General features: G+C 42.8%; 2 protein-coding genes across 4 annotated transcripts in view; both read right to left on the bottom strand.

Annotated features, from left to right (window-relative positions):
• ATXN10 (ataxin 10) overlaps window positions 1–10,407 on the bottom strand; it is a 107,949-nt gene extending 97,542 nt beyond the window's left edge. Inside the window, exons 1-3 of one of the 3 annotated variants that reach the window (XM_075507537.1) lie at window positions 10,240–10,407; window positions 4,258–4,449; window positions 1,304–1,386 (exon numbers count right to left, since the gene is read on the bottom strand). In XM_075507537.1, the coding sequence (XP_075363652.1) occupies window positions 1,304–1,386; window positions 4,258–4,449; window positions 10,240–10,364 (400 nt within the window). In that variant the 5' untranslated portion in view covers window positions 10,365–10,407. The remainder of the gene's footprint in view (window positions 1–1,303; window positions 1,387–4,257; window positions 4,450–10,239) is intronic. The other 2 variants (XM_075507526.1, XM_075507547.1) reach the window with 2 other exon arrangements.
• FAM118A (family with sequence similarity 118 member A) overlaps window positions 4,081–16,307 on the bottom strand; it is a 243,075-nt gene continuing 230,848 nt past the window's right edge. Inside the window, exon 9 of the transcript XR_012776474.1 lies at window positions 4,081–4,092. The gene's annotated coding sequence lies outside the window, so the exon portion shown is untranslated. The remainder of the gene's footprint in view (window positions 4,093–16,307) is intronic.

Genomic DNA, 16,307 nt, shown 5'->3' with positions numbered 1-16,307 from the left:
TCTTACTGGTCTATGAAGGGGTTCACAACTGTGGGGCAGGACATTCTTGCCCTCCATGCCTTTTCCCAGTCCTCCCTGTCTGACCCTGTGACACTGCTTGAGAGTCACTATGTGCTGTGAGTTTTTATGGTCATGGAGCATGCCTTCTTTTTGCCACCCCCAGGGTTTAGTTCTAGTCCTCCCACACTGAAGGACTGTGCTAGCACCACTGATCCCTCCCTGGAAGAAGGATTCCAGCAACGGGTGAAGGAGTGAACATGGCTGAAGCATAATACCATCACATGCTTGAAAGGCTTCATTTTCAGCCAAATATAGCAGCAAAAGGAAAAACAGTATCCTGGACTTCACTGCTCTTTCCCAGCTTCATAAAGGTGTTTGAGGGTAAGTTACTGTATGACAGTAGTTTCACTTGCTTTCACAAAATGATAGAAAAGCAGCAACAGGAACTCAGTAAAAACCTCATCCAAGTAAAGGGAGTGAAAAGAAATAAAAGTAGCAAGAGAAACCAAATGTTCCCTACTCTCTGCAACCACAGACGGTAAAGACTGGGGTCCAATGCCCTGTATCAAGCTCCACATGCACACACAGCAAAACGCAGACTGTGAAGAGAATTACTGAAAATGCCTTAATATGCAGTGAAATGAGTTTGGTAGAAATCTGTAGCAATAACTGCCATTAAGGAGGAAGGATACTATAGTCAGATTTTCTCTTCACTGCATGAAAAGAAAAGAAAAAACTCATCCATTAAGGAAATGTGAACACTACCCAAATCAGTACTTAGGTCTTGGCAGATACTACCCTGACTGGCCAGCAACCACAGTACAGAAATAAAAGTTAAAAAATAATTTTAAAAAGTCACAGCCAAAATTTGTTTCCTGGAATCAGGTAAATTATTTCGTGTGTCATCAAAATAAAAAAAGACTATTTCTTCATTTCACTATGTTTGCAGATCAAATAAAAAGACAGTAAAATAGCAGAACATATTTTGAATGGAGGTATTACAGGAACTTTTCCTTTTTGCAATTCAAATATCCTGGTTAATTTTAAAGAAGTTTCCACATATCTTTCCTTTAACAATCTGTAGGGAATGGTTGAGGGAAAATACAGTTGGACTAGACTTGGGGCCAAGATTCTTTTCAAGCAGCATAACAGAAAGCCCCCCAATTCTTAACTGCAATTCAAGAAACAATTAAGCTTATTTATGAAAAAAATGCATCAGTAAGGTGCCATCATACCACTACAAGACTTCCCACATAAAAAAACATAGTGCAGGCTATATGTTTAACAAAATCCACAGCCTTACCAGTCAATAATAATTCTTCTTTGATTTGTATTCCATGAAGCAATTTGATCAAATGGACAGATGTAGAGATGAGACCCAAGTTCCTATCATTAAATTGGGGGAGGGGGGAAAAAAAAAAAAGTTATTTGATATGAAATACTGTCAAATAAAGCGAAAATGCTTTTCACTGAAGTTAACAGCAAGTCTTTAACATCTTCAGAAACTCTGAAATAAAAAGCAGTTTCTCCTACTTAACTCTGCCTGACTATCAGTAGCCACACCACTGCCATCAGAAGCAAAAGGTACAGGTTTACTGCATCAGCCTGCATATTAACAATTTTGGATGCAGTACCTTCAGAGCTAAGTATCTTTTCCTCTCTTTTTGCTATTCTTCGAAATCAGATGTTAAAAATTAGCATGTTACTCCTGTAATTGAAACAGCTTTATTTGTGTAAAAACTTTGCTTTGTTTGAAGTTCAGGCTGGTTGGGGCAAAGTGTCAATGTACCTTACTTAGTAATAAACTTTGAGGATATTAAATACCAACAAAGTGATTAGTGACAACCATCAAATGAACAGGGCCACTTCAAAGGGAAACATACAAAACTCTCAGAGGGAAGCAGGGAGGGTCAAGGAATCATTTATCTTTTCTCCAGTGAGAAGGAATCATAGGTAGAATCTCAGAGAGGTTTGGGTTGGAAGGGACCTTTAAAGATCATCTAGTCCAACCCCCCTGCTGTGGGCAGGGACAACTTCCACCAGACCAGGTAGCTGAAAGCCCAATCCAACCTGACCTTGAACACTTGCAGACATGGAAAAACATGGTGATAGCAAAGATAAACCAGTGAAGTGAAGCCATTTGGAATGAAAAACACCAAAATAATTCTACAGCCAAAGATCAGCAATCCTGAAGGTAGACAACATACATGCCAGGATGCGCATGCAAAAGGAGTAAAAAACGGAAGTCAAAGAATACAGTATAAGCAGATGAAGTTTTCAGCTTTTAACTCATTTGTACTTTAGTAGTCAAGCTTTTTGAGAAGAGATCAGCCAGAGTGGCTGAAACTTCAGAACGTGGCAATACCATCTCTACCAAACCTCCACATCCATGCATGAGTAACTTAAAAAATCATATCATCACATATGAATGCTGCATAATTATCCTCTGCAGATGTTTTCTAGACAAACATATACTCCTTCTCGTTAAGTTCCAACACAGAAGAAAAGCCAAAGATACATTTATAAATATATAATACACACATGCACAGTGGTATACATACAATCTATTAAAATCAAAACATTTCCCATTCCTTCAGACCCCAAATTTCTTCACAGCACACAAAGCAGAAAAACTGACCCCGGAAGAACAAAGCTTCATATTCCCCAATAGTTTAAGAGTGGTTACACAATCCATGTGTTTACAATCTTTGCATTCTTTCCTAGAAACAATCAGTTTCGATTTTGATCAAAAAATTTGTAGTTGGGGGGGGTGGGGTGGGGTGGGGGTTGGGAATATCTGAATGTTGCACATTTCAAACCAACATCAAAGGCACGTAATTTTCCTTCCATTCACAACTTTTGATCATTCAGGACATTTAATTCCTAAACAACTTGTACATTTGCAACTGCTTAAAATCAACACAAACATATGGCTAATATACAGCTGGCTCAAAGCACCCAGTGCGTTATTAAAAGGAGCATAAATTCTTATGCTGCTACAAAGCCAAAACAGTATCCGATGAGTGACCCACTGAGTTCCTCACTGTTAGAAACATGCTCAGAACCTTCTATTCACACAGGCCTTCCCTCTCCTGCAGCCTAAAGGAAAGTACAATTACTAGCACCCAACTTCCTAAATGAGCAAGGCTATGCTAACTGCCTAGTGAGGGCAAGAAGACAGCACAAGTATAACCAGTGCAGAGAACATTTTTGTTCAGAAGCAGGTTGGATATCAGAATTCCATTAGAAATTAAAAATTAGTTCTTACTTTCGAATGGAATTCAGACATTCAAAACTAGGTTGTATTTGCCACACTAGTGAAAAGAGCAATCCTACCAACTCGCAACCACACAACTCTGTTCCCCCCGTTTTGTTAACATGAGTAACTATGGAGCTACAGTAAGTTACAATAAGGAACCCAGTCTGGCTGAACATCCACCCAGCAAAAATTTATAAACAAGCATGTAAGTTTTCTGTCAGATCAGTTCCTTGACCCACAACGTGATCACAACTGCCAGCACTGCCAGGAACAAAAAGGTAAGAGCCTGAACTTAGATTTACCTTATTCTAAAACAAATGCCTTCTATGAAAGTCCTGCAACTTTTGTGGCATTAACAAAATTCTGCCGCAGCACAGAAGTTGCGACTTTGTCCCATGTCAAAATTATATTTAGTTCAATAAACCAAATTTGACAAGTCGCAAGAAACCAAATTTTAAGACTGTGCTCCACAACAATTCTTCGTGATCTAACAAACTTGTAACAGGTTTTGGGGGTTTTTTTTTGGTTGATTGGTTTTGGGTTCTTGGGGGTTGATGCACAATTCTACACACTATACTTTGCCACGAGTGCCAGACAGATCTAAATGTACCTTAAAAAAAAAAACTTACTAATCCTGTAACTGATAATTAAGACTATTTATTCATTCATTATGTTATTCAAAAAATTAAAGAAACGAAAGAGAAAAAAGGATAGTTCTACAGTCAGACTTCCAAAAGGCTTACATCATTTGCATAATCAACTCATACTAAGGACACAAACACTTTGTTCTATTATTCAGCAGTGTCCCAAACTCTGACCTACAAATAGGTCAGCTATTTTTGTTCCTTGCATACTTCATTTCAAGTGATTGCATCAAGCAGGAAATACCAGTTAATAAATCAACTAACACAGCAGTGTAAAATAAGAATCTCTATATAAAACCACACAAACATCAGAGGTTATATTTTTGTATGGGTTAAAATGAATCATAACTATACCTCATGACATGTTGATTCTTGGCACACTCAACACAGGCATTCCTCAGACATCTGAAACACTCTGCTATGAGCAGCAGGCAGGTGTCTAGATCTACCATTTCACAGGAGTCCTTGTAGGCCTGCTCAATTTCACTTGAGGTGCTCATCAGGATGTTCAGGAGATCCCGAAATACACTTTCTTCTGCCATTTCTCTGAAATAAATAAATTTGTAGTGAACAAAAAAAAATGCACTGCTATCAAAAAGCCTCATATTATGACAATTACGCATCTTACTGTAAACCTGAAGATGTTTCTGCAACAAGCTTTAACTATCCATAGTATACAAGGTCTTTCAAGTAGAAAGAGCAAAATATATGCACACAATCATCCCACCAGCCTTTTCAGAAAAGGGGCTGTGAAAGAGTTGTGTTGTCTCAGTATTCCTCACAGCTTTCCAACAGCTCTTTGGAATCTTAATTTTTAAAAAAAAAAAAGTCTCCCTAATGCACGTAGCTAGCATGGTTATATATGACACTGCATGTTATTTTAAGAATTAGGAAATTGATTTAATTAATGAACACAGTTTAAATGTCCAGCACTAGATGCTTCAGAAGAAGGAGGTATCAGAAGCTCCATTATAAAACAGCCTGCCACAAATTTCACCAGAGGGAGAAAAAGAAGTCGTGAAGAAAGTCGGTGGCTGCACTACCATTATTCTGAAGTGTGTGAATCAAAGCCAAGGGAGAAAGTCGACCCTGTCTCCTTCAGCAGACAACTACCCAACACAAAAAATACCATGCCACTTCTTACAGTATCAAGACCTAGGAAAACAACACTACAAAACCATAAGCACATACACAGATACTCTGAATGGATGAGAGCGCTGATGCTGCTGCACCACATAGATTCACCAGACTCCCCAGGACGCACATCTGCAGATGATCTGTCACGCAGATCTGCACAACGTTTCCAAACTACAGCTATTCACGTACTCTCTCCCCTGATTTTATGTTCAGAAAGGAGATAAAGGCAACACATTACAAACATTGCTAACTCAGTTTTGATACTACATGCTGGTGAAAAGAAGCCACACCAAAGAGTGTTTATGGCATTGCTACAGGAAAGTTCAATAAATTAGCTCATCCAATGCTTCTGACCAGAGTCAAAAAAGGGAAATCCAGATGCAGCCTCCCTGAACCTTAAACAGACTTATCATGTACTCAAGATCAAACAGGAAAGTTAGGATCTGAGACATAAGGTTGAGAAATACCTCCTAAGCTATGAACAGAAGAAAGTGAGATGAAACGGAAAGTAATATTAAACAAAACACGTTCACACAGAAAACTCTTTCTAAAGTAATATTTAAAAATTTCTTGAACAAACATTAGTGGATGATACAGTATTACCTGTGTTCTGCTGCTTGCTCAAATGTCTAAACATTTGCACAATTAGAAATTCTGCCTACTCTTTATCACAAGTGATCACATGTCCATAAACCAAACCATAGAATCATTTAGGTTGGAAAAGACCCTTAAGATCATTGAGTCCAACCATTAACCTAACACTGCCAACTCCACCACTAGACCATGTCCCTAAGCACCACATCTACACATCCTATCTGTAACACCCTTAAGACATGTCTGAAGACTATCATATTTCCCACCTCTGCTCCTGCCATGTTCTCTTTCCTAGACTAAACAAAACCGATTCTCTCAGCCTTTACTCACAGTTCACGTTTTCTAAGCCTCTTATCACTCTTGTTGCTCCAAAAGTGACACTTTCATGTTCATCTATATCTTACTGACAGTGAGGCGCATCCAATATTGAGGTCTGTTAGGCTGTGGAGTAGACTTAAAGAAGGAAGAGCACTTGCACTGTAAGAAATACAACAATGTACACAAATATCATTAAATTACTACAACATAAGATTTCAGATCTCCAGGAAATACGTATTGTATTCTACAACCTCACAGTTGATCAAGACCAGTACACTTAACACAATCTCCAGCTACATTAAAACACCAAAAAAACCCCACCACAGCATCAGTAAGAATTATCTACAGCAGGGGCGGGGGGAGGTGAAGCTACATTTTACAGTGGTGTAGTACTGAGGGGAAAATACTAAAGTGGCACAACAAAGACAAAATGCAGAGCTAGCCCTCAGTCATAAAGAAAACAGTGGAGCTTATATAACTAGAAAGAAGGCTTGGAATTTGGTTTTGTTTTTAAGACATAAGACAAAACATTCATGGGACTTGAACCTTCAACTTACAGGAAGTGGTACAGCTCCTGCTGCTGATGTACCACAGTACACATGGTAAATGTATCCAGACGCAATTTTTTCTAAACATTAGAAGACCTACGGTCTGGTAAAGGAGCGCCCAGCCAGGCCCTGTCCCAAACACACAAAAGCCATGTTTTCTCTATTGAGAGAAGATGCCATGAAGAACCATTAGCTGTTAGTCAGCTGAGTTTTTAAACACTGAAATTATTCTAAAATAGGAAATCTCGCAGTCCAATTCCAGTTTCCTTTATATTTATAATCCAACACATGGCCTATGCCTGTGTGTTAGATTATCACACGGAACTGGTCATTTCCTGACCTGACTTCAAAATACAGAAACCAGTGGTCAGTAAAAGACATGTACTACTGTACAACATTCAATTATTTGAAATTGGTAAAACAGAAATGAAGAAAGCTGCAAGTACTTTTGTGAGCATTCTTGTGACTCTGCTGTTAAAAGAACACCTTAAAGTCATGCAGATCCTGGAAAAGTTTCTACTCTTGTTACAGAGTTACGCAGCAGAACAGAAGTTTTAGTCAGATAACTGATCACAAACATACCAGGCCATCGTGACAACTTTTCTCTTAATATTAGATTGAAAGTAAAAAAAAAAAAAAAAAAAAAAAAGAGCGTAGACATTTCCAGTAAAATATGAAGATTAAACTCTTGCCTGTCTTAACAGAGCAAACGTGAAATACACAAGGAAATGCCTGTCCTCATCGCGAATGTGGAATTAGATGTGGATTTTATGTATCAGCAAGGAGACAGATCTCCAAATCTCTCTCTTGCACGCTATGAAAGAAAATTAAAGTGCTCAAGCCAGATGTTTCTGCCCACAGCAACTCTCTTCCTACAACAGAACAGAAAAACCTAACCAAACAAGCAAAAGTTATTCCAAACAAACAAGGACTGACTTAAAAGCTGTTTGGTAAAGCAGGATTCTCTTCAGAGAAAATTTAGATGCGACTCTTGCACTTAAGCATTTATACATCATTGCAATTTGAGTGTGTACTACAAAGGAATTTTAATTAAAATCATCCTTCTGCACAAAAAACTAAATTCTCAAATCAGCAAGGAGAGCAGGAAGTGTTTAGCTAACATTAAGAAATAGGTCAAGAGTGATTTCAGGTAACTGTTCCACAGCAATGCTTAAAACCATTTTTAAAAAATAATCTTCTTTCCAGCGGTATGTCAAAGATTCACATACAGATAAAAACAGCAGCTACGAGTATTTAAAACGTATTTTTGAAAAGTTAAAATAGGAAAATATCTTCCTTCCATAACCTTTTTCCTAATCTTTAAATATTATTTTATAAAACTAGCAAGGAGCCTGTTTAGGAGTTTTTAGGTGAAAAAATACCTTCTCTTGTAAATAGGCCTTGACATTCATTCAGAACTGCTCTGTGGATATTCCAAAAACTTCTGTTTCCTATGTTTTGTTGCTTAAGACAGGACCTTCACAATTTGCTGCTGCCACCTGTCCTTGATTTTAGTATCAAGTATTCTGCAGGAATACAAGAGGAAGCAGAAGCAAAGGGTACAACAGCCCAGCCCTCAGACAAGGAAGACACGCACAATTTCTTGTTAAGTCAAAACAAAGAGTTAGAATTCATGCATCCATGCCAAAAGGAAGATTACTGTCACTCCTTGTAAGATCTAAGTGCTCAACTGTTAAAAACAGAAACTCTACAAGATAACATCCTAGTGAACACAGAGTTAAAAACATTAATGCAACCCTGTTCAAAAGACTAGGGCTCCAAAAATCATGCAACTAGTCAGGAATTATGAGGAAAACCGAGAATTTTGCAATTCTGTATTTCCACTCTATGTTTTAGGTACTTATACCATTCCACTCCTGTAAGTGGAGTACCTAAAAAGCCTTTAAAGTATTTATCTTCACAATATTCCTGGTAATAAAGCCATTTTCTTCCTTTTGTAGATTAATAATGGAAGCATAAAGAAATCAGGTCATCTGCTTAAAAGCACTGAAAGTCTCAAGAAGAGCACACAGCTGAATTCAAGTCTCCCAAATTCCATACCATGGTCTCGTAGTTGGGGCACTATTTTCCTCACTTTATTTGCTTCTGAATTACAGACCACTAGAACTCATATTTTAAAATTATTTTGTTTCCACAAGCACTGAACAATCACGTAATAACAAGAGCATTGTCACTGAATATCACAACTTTAAATACCGAACATCCATTGGGTTGTGTCTTCTGGTTCAACAGCACCAACAACAGTATTTTCCACAGTTGGCAAATTTATTGTCAAAGTTGCTCTCAGATCCATTGTGTCATGTCCTATAGGATGTAAGCTAACACTACAGCCTCATCTTTCTGGAAGGGCAATTACAGTGTCTCTCTTCCAGACCACCTGCACCCACAAAACTTGGCTATTTTGGGGAATATCTACTTCTCTGTCAAACACAGTGGCAGAGGTTTCAGGGAGGAAGGGAAGAAACAGGCAGAGAAAGCATCAGCATGTAAGCCCAAAATCTGCATAGGTCCTCCTTTCTTCCTGGAGAAATTGAGATGAACACCAGAAGGTCTCCTGCACACACAAAGATCACAAGAGAATATTTCTAAGTATATCTTCCCCCCCCACCCCCGACTTTTATATGTGGGTTTAATTAACAAAAATAGTATTGGGAATTTTAAAAAACCAAAACAAAACACTACCACAATTTTATGCTAAGCTAAAAAGTTTGATTCTTCTTTCTTAGGTGTTATAACCTTCAAACAGCTGCTGTTAGGACGAGTGAGCATGACCTTCACAACAACTTATGCTGCCTCCCACCTTCCAGGAAGAGTGGAAACCATTACTCTAAGCCCAGTCACACAGCTGAACCTCTGCATGCCCAACCTTTGCCAAAGCCAGCAGCATTGTGTGGTATCACAGAGGTCCACCCGACCTTGCAGGAACAGCAATGCTCTGTACCAGCCCCTTGCTTCCTCCAGTAAGCTCAGACTTTCTCTCCCTATCTTAAAGCTACTAAGGGGCACCCAACCTTTCTTCCCACTGAAGCCACTGCAGCCCATCCTGCTGCACAGTACGTGCCCTCGGCCGCCAAGGCCTACAACCACCACCCTCGTCCCAAGGCCTTGCCCTCAGGCGGGCATGGAACTGTCACCCAGCAGGGCCTCACACAGGCATGTCTTACCCGTTTCTAGCCACCCTGCAGGGCTCACCGTGGCTTTTTGCCCCACAGCGGCTATTCCCACAGCTACAACCCACCTCAGCGTACCTGCCTAGAAGGGCAACTGTTGTCATCTGCGACTGGGAGACACAAAGCTTTCCTCCCTGCCCTGGGCCTGCCACAGGCACAGGGACGCGAGCAGACTGACCGCTCCCCATGGCACCCCCAAGGGAAAGGGAAGGAGAAAGGACAGGTCACCCCACTGCCCCCACAAGTGACCCCCGGGTTCCCCACGAACAGCCCCCAGGGGTCAGAGATTTCACAGCAGGAACCGACGGCACCCGGCCGCCCCTCAGTGGGCACTAAGGGCCCCTCTCACCGCGGAGCCCCCGGCCCGCAGCCGTCACCCCGAGGGGCAGGACTGCTCTCGGAGCAGAGGCGAGCCCTGCCTGCCGGCACACGGGCGGGCGGCCGCGCCGCCGCAAGGACCACCCAGGCCCGCCGGCACCGCCGCTTCCCGCGGCCGAAGCTCCCTCCCCCGGCCCACGTGGCCGCGGGCGGCCCCTCCTCCCCGCTACCTGAGCTGCGCCTCCCGGAACAGGCCCGCCAGCGCCCGCACGCTCTCCAGACGGGCCTCCGGCGCGGCCGCCACGGCGCTCCCCAGCCGCGCCGCCGCAGCGGGCAGCGCTCCCGCCGCCGCCATCGCCTGCCCCGGCGCGGCCCAGCTCCGCCCCCCGCCGCGCGGAAATGGCGGCGGCCCGGCCCCGGCGGACGGGCGGTGCGCGCGGCGGGGCGCCCCGCGGGGCCGGCCCCGGGGCCCGGCGGTAAAATGGCCGCCCCGCCTGTGGGGGCGCGGGCGGGCGCTCGGCGTCGCGCTCCCCGTGGGGCCGCAAAACCTCGCTTTCCCCCCCATGAAAAACCAACCGTGGGGACAGGTCTCAGTTCCGCCGCCTCCCGCGCGCCGGCCCTCGGGGCCGCCCCTCGGCGCTCCTCAGGGAGCGGGGTGAAGGCAGGCTGCGCACCACGGACCTGGTCCTGCCCCTCTTCCCATCCGCTCCAGAGATGCCTGCCTCTAAATGGTCCAAATAAATATTTCAGCATGTTGTAAACATGTGTATGAAAAGTTAACATACACGTTGGGGAAAAAAAAACACAGGCTTCCCCTGGATAAAAAGACTAATTGTGGCCAAATACTCCAAAAAGCCTCGTTAGACTGAAACGAAACTAAATTTACCAAAGATAGTTGAAGGAACGTGAAAGCAATACCTCCAACAGAAAGCGTATGGCAGAAAAACCCACTGGTGATTCATTTCTCCCCACTGACGCCTTCCTCCAAGTTTCCCCACGTGTCCCCGGTACCTGAGGCCTCATAAGCGGTGCCTGGTGCTGCGGTGAGCGGAGGGGACCTTGCTGCCATCCCAGAGCTAGTCCCTACACAGCTGGTGTCTGAAGGCAGTAGCCCTCTTTTAGAAATAAACTTGCATGTCTTGGGTTACCAGTGGGGTGGACTTTTTATTATGTCCGCTGTCAAACTTCTTTGTACGTTAGTAAGTGCCATTTCCAAGCCTCTTCCTGGTACATTGTGTAATCACTCATGCACAAACAACCAGTTCTTGACAGCGCTATAGCAAAAATAGCTTCAAATGACAAGTAGAAATTAAGTAAGTAGAAGATGCTGGGCAAGACCCCTTGCAACCATGCAAGTTCTTCCTTTTAGCAGTTCCTATTACTTTTAAGAATTGCCTGTTCATGAATAAAGAGTAATTTGTTTCAACTGCAATGAAGCTCGAGACTAAGAAGCATCAGAAGTGTCCTGGCTGCGGTCAGTACGTTGTGCCCGATGGTGATGACTCTGGGGAAGATACGGCTACAGCACGTAACAACATTGTTCTGCACATTCGCGGTGACCACTGGTTCCGTAGGTCTGGGCAACCAGCAGATCACAACTTCAATGAAGGAAGCAGTAGTGTACACTGCAATCCAACAAGACAGTCACACGTGCTCTGTGAAAATTACCTGCAAATATGCAATTGTGTATTTGGTTTTATCCTGCCCTGTTTGGGAAGAGACACAGTGTGCCCAGCAGTCCAATTTTATTCAACCTTTATCATCTTTTATTTGCCATTTTGCCTCTCTTTTGTCAAACACAAATCTTGTAAGCAACAATTTCTTGTTTACCCCTTATAAACATTTCTCTTTAGGGATTTTTTTCAATGACATCTGATGTTTTAAGGTGACCGTTAACCAGCTTTTACTCCGTTAAGTATACAGATTTTTCATGTAGTGCACTGATGAGTTACATTGCAAAATATTTCAGATCAAATAGCTGAAAATACAGACTAGATCACAGATGTCCAAGACATCTATGGGGATGCATTAGTTCTCTAATTCCAATCAGTACATTGTTAAGTCTTCAACTTAACCCCAGCTGGCATAAAGGAAGGCAAAAGTAACTCATGCTTACCCCGGGGCAAGGTTAGATAGCACACAGCAGCTCCACGTATAACTATTTTCTTTTTAAGAACACTTAGAAAGCAATGCAGAACAGAGAGTCTCTTTTCTGGCAATCTTAACAGAGTCCTGATCTTGGTGATATCTTTTTCCAACAATTTCCATAGGTCAGCTTTACCCTGTTTAGACTTGCTGCCTGTTTCATCAAATGCCTCCTCAATCAGTATTATTGATTATTACTCGTGGATCCTTGTGAAAAATAGTTTTGCCTGTGCATATGATCTCTTTTGAATTTTTTTCTGCCTTAAACAGCCACAGCGTTTTTGGTTTTCCTCATTTTAGTCTTTCCATGCTTACCTTCATTCTCAACAACATACTCGAAACCACCTTTATTACAAGGCTATGCAATACTTTGAGATAGGCTTCTCATAAGGGAGTTTTGCAGGGTCTCGGGGATATCAATTATAGAATTTAGTCATTTTTACCAGATTACTCACAGGTGTTATATCTTGAGCTCATCTTATCTGCCTGGTTCTGTGAACACAGGCAGATCCCTTAAAGATCCAGTTTTTCCCCCAAAGAGCTTACAATCTAAATAATTTTCATTTTTCTTAGCACAGATTTAGAGAACTACAAAAAGGGAAACAATCCACCTAGAGCTGACTACTCCATCTGAAAATAAAATTATGCAGAACCTATTTTTAAGAGTTCTGCATCAAATTAAGAGGTAGGCCAGTCTCTTGAGTCACCGGTGTTTGAAGCTGGACACAGAGAAAGATCCGTCACAGCTGAGACTCTGGAGGGAGACAGTTCCCCTGTTTCAGCAAACACTGGCTTCTGCAGGAGGCAAAGCAGGTCAAAGACTTTGAATCCCTCACCTCTCAAATGTTGAGAGATGGTCGCTCATTTTAATCAAAAGATGTATACTAGCCTTGCCTTTTTTTATTGGAGGTAGATTCCATCAGAAGATAAAATTTGGGCTCTGGAAAAAGTTACTTTACACTAAAGAAGCAAATCCTGCAGCATGTTATATTTCCGGCATAAATATTAGTTTTCTGTCTCTTATTTTGGGCCTGTATTAGATTAAGTATGACTTGGGCCACAGAGCTTTGAAGCTGTAGACCAAAGCTTTTATTTTTGGTATGGTATTTAATAGGATCCAGTGAAATTGATTGATGCACTCGGGAAAATGCTTTTGATTAGCCTTTGTTGCTGAGCAGTGAGTCCCACGGCGGATCCACTGAGCCATGGAGCATACCGTACCCTTATGCTGGTCCTCAGTTTCCCACTTATACCAGGCAAATTACAGTAATTAGCTGAGGAATTCTGAACACCTGTGTTAAGAGGGCGAAGGGCACACTGAGAGGAGATACCACCTTCTTCTTAACCACCAGAGGTGGAACACAAAACAGCTTTTATGGTATTTGGAGGTATTCAAGAGCAATGAAGAATTCATATGAAATGGATACTGCAGACTGTCTTAATCCCAAGAATAGCTATTCCAGTCCCAAGCCAACAACTCAAGAGGTTATTCGGCTTCAGATGAGATGTTACACATGTGTCCGAGGGCCATAAAAGAGCGGTTGCATTTGATGTTGAGATGTACGTGTCACTCCTTTGTTATGTAATAGCGGAAATAAATTTAATTCTTCATAAGAAAGAAATCCCTCCATCTGGAAAGAAAGCCTGCAAGACCCTGGAGGAGATGTTCAAAGCACTTGCAATTTGTCATTGAAACGAACGATGTCTTCCAAGAAGTAAATACGGATGAAATGCTGTCTGCTGTGCAGTTGTCGGGCTCCGACTCCCTGCAGATACTCTCGCCTCATTTGTTAGATGCAGTCCCAATTTCCAGAGTGAATGAGGAATTTTGTAACTGTCATCTGCCCTTCACAAAGTTTTTATGCCACATCTGCATGGAGTGTTTTTGTTGGGATCAGCATTATCATCATCATGTTGGGCAACTGCATGAGTGTACGGAAGGACACAATCCTTGCCCTATTCAGCTGAATCAGAGGGATGCTGCTTAGGGTATCTGTTACCCAAAGTCTAGTTCCTTCATAACCTGGGGAATTTCATAGTACATGAATTTCACCTCATTCATGTACCAGTTGATTTATATTATGTAGAATTTAACCTCAGGTTTTGGTCTGGTATGGCAAGAAATGCAGCTGTAAGAAGGCTGGTGCTAAGTTAAAGGAGGCTATGTGTACGCTAACTTACGTAGTCCTGCAGTTTTCTGTGTGTAAGGGACACAGAGACTGTCTTTCACATCAGTAGAGTACGTGTCAGCCCTGGGAGTGTGAGGGCTGCATCCACCCTGGCTCATCGCCTCCGCTCTTCTCCATCGATTTTAAACAGTATGGACCAGGAAGCACCCAGGGCAGGGTCATTTTTTTTCCCTGCTTGTCATTGGCTTTGCCCTTGGCAACAGCTGCCTCCGAGGTCAGAGGAAAAGCTCTTGCTATTTTCCACCTCCTCCTTTTCCCCATCCCGACCCACATGCGCTGTGTGCCGCTCCATCCGCACACCTTCCACACATTTCGCAGCTGCCACCTCCCTCATCCTCCAGCTGAAAATACCTTTTGGGCTGCTTGAACGTACATGTGAGCTGGCTGGGCATCCTCTGGAGATGCTAATGAGTGCCTCTCTCTGCCTGCCTTTCCACTTTCTCCCGGCTCTCTCCCCTGCCGCAGAGACCTCTTCCCTCCCAGTCGTTTTGATGTAGTTGTGACAAGAAGCAATTCCCATGCTGCCAGGGCACAAGCAAAGCAAAAATCTTGGCCAGGGCGAGGCCTCCTTCTGTTTAGAAATTTATTCTCACAGGTAGAGAATCTCCCTATTACAGGGTTTGACAGAGTGTTTGGGATATAATTACGAGGACTGGACGGAACCCAGTGGCAAAACCCGTACTGACTTCTGTGTTGCAGGAGCAGCATCGCATACAGGGCTTGCCTGCTTAAAACCCCAGTGTTTGACGAGCACAACAGGATCCCTTTTGTCTGCAGCACACAGCACCCACCGCTACAGAAGTGGACGTCCTCTTCAGTTCGTGCATGCCTGCATGTGTGTTTGCACCTGCTTGCGTGTATAAAACCATGGCATGTGGCGTATCAGAGACGGGGAGACCTGTAAAAAGCAGGGGGAGTTATTCTATGTTACTGTACAGTATACACTAAATCAGGACTCAGACTGGCACATGGGGAGTGATGTTCTCATTTCTGTGAGAGCCGGAGTAAGTATGGATGGGGACGACTAAGGAGGTGAGTGTAGCCGAAATAGAAAATGGATGCATAGAGGAGAAGGTGCGATACAGTCCACTTCACTGTCAGACCCTCTGTATGGCATTTTTCTTTTTCCTGTACACTGAGGTAATGCAAATTTGGATAAAACTAAACCTTAAAAAAGTCACTGATTTTTCGTCTTTTTGGCTGTCAGGTGACAATCGTATAGTTTAACACTGTGGCAGGGAAAAAAATTCAGTTACCGTAGGAAAGGACAGGGATACTCCAGGCAGTACACAAAGCAGGGAAGGGCATCTCTCTCCACAAGGCAGGCTGCCATTGACACTGATCATGAGACTCCTCTTCTGACCTTTTCAACTATCCAGTGTTATTTTAAGTCCTAGACTCCTGTGTGAAAATGCTCCTACGAGCAGTGCCAAGTTTGAAAGTTGTGCCATATAATATGGATTTCCCTTACAAATACAATCGGATCTCATCTCTCCTGTGAAAATCTTGGCTTTTCTTGTGTTTTGGTAGCAGCAACAGTTTTTCTGGACTTCAGCAGCCTGGACAGCTGAGCATCCAAAAAGTTACTATTAAGTACGTGCACATAAATCACTCCTGTCCTCTATACTGAGCTCACCAGGCTTATGTGTATACACAGAGTAACTGTGTTACAGGACAGAGAGTTCAAGCAGACTCACTGCCTTTGCACGCAGTGTGCAGTCACTCTCCACATGCACATTAAACCTGACATGCTGGGCTTGCATGATGTTTACAGAGCTGCACATGGGAAACTTACCTTTTCAGGGCTGCAGAAGCCACTGGTTAGCATCTGTGTACAAAACCCTCCAAAATCCTGTGTACGGTCCTGGAAATATTATCCTGATTCTGCTGCTTGGGGAATTTTAATTCATCTGCTAAGCCTGCAGTCAAGCCTGGCTCCTTCAGCTGTCTTAGAAAGATACTAT

The sequence above is a fragment of the Mycteria americana genome, chromosome 1 (genome assembly GCF_035582795.1).
Source record: "Mycteria americana isolate JAX WOST 10 ecotype Jacksonville Zoo and Gardens chromosome 1, USCA_MyAme_1.0, whole genome shotgun sequence".
Classification (NCBI taxonomy): Eukaryota; Metazoa; Chordata; class Aves; order Ciconiiformes; family Ciconiidae; genus Mycteria; species Mycteria americana.
Note: the sequence above shows the minus strand (reverse complement) of the source record. Positions and strands in the feature narration are given on the sequence as shown.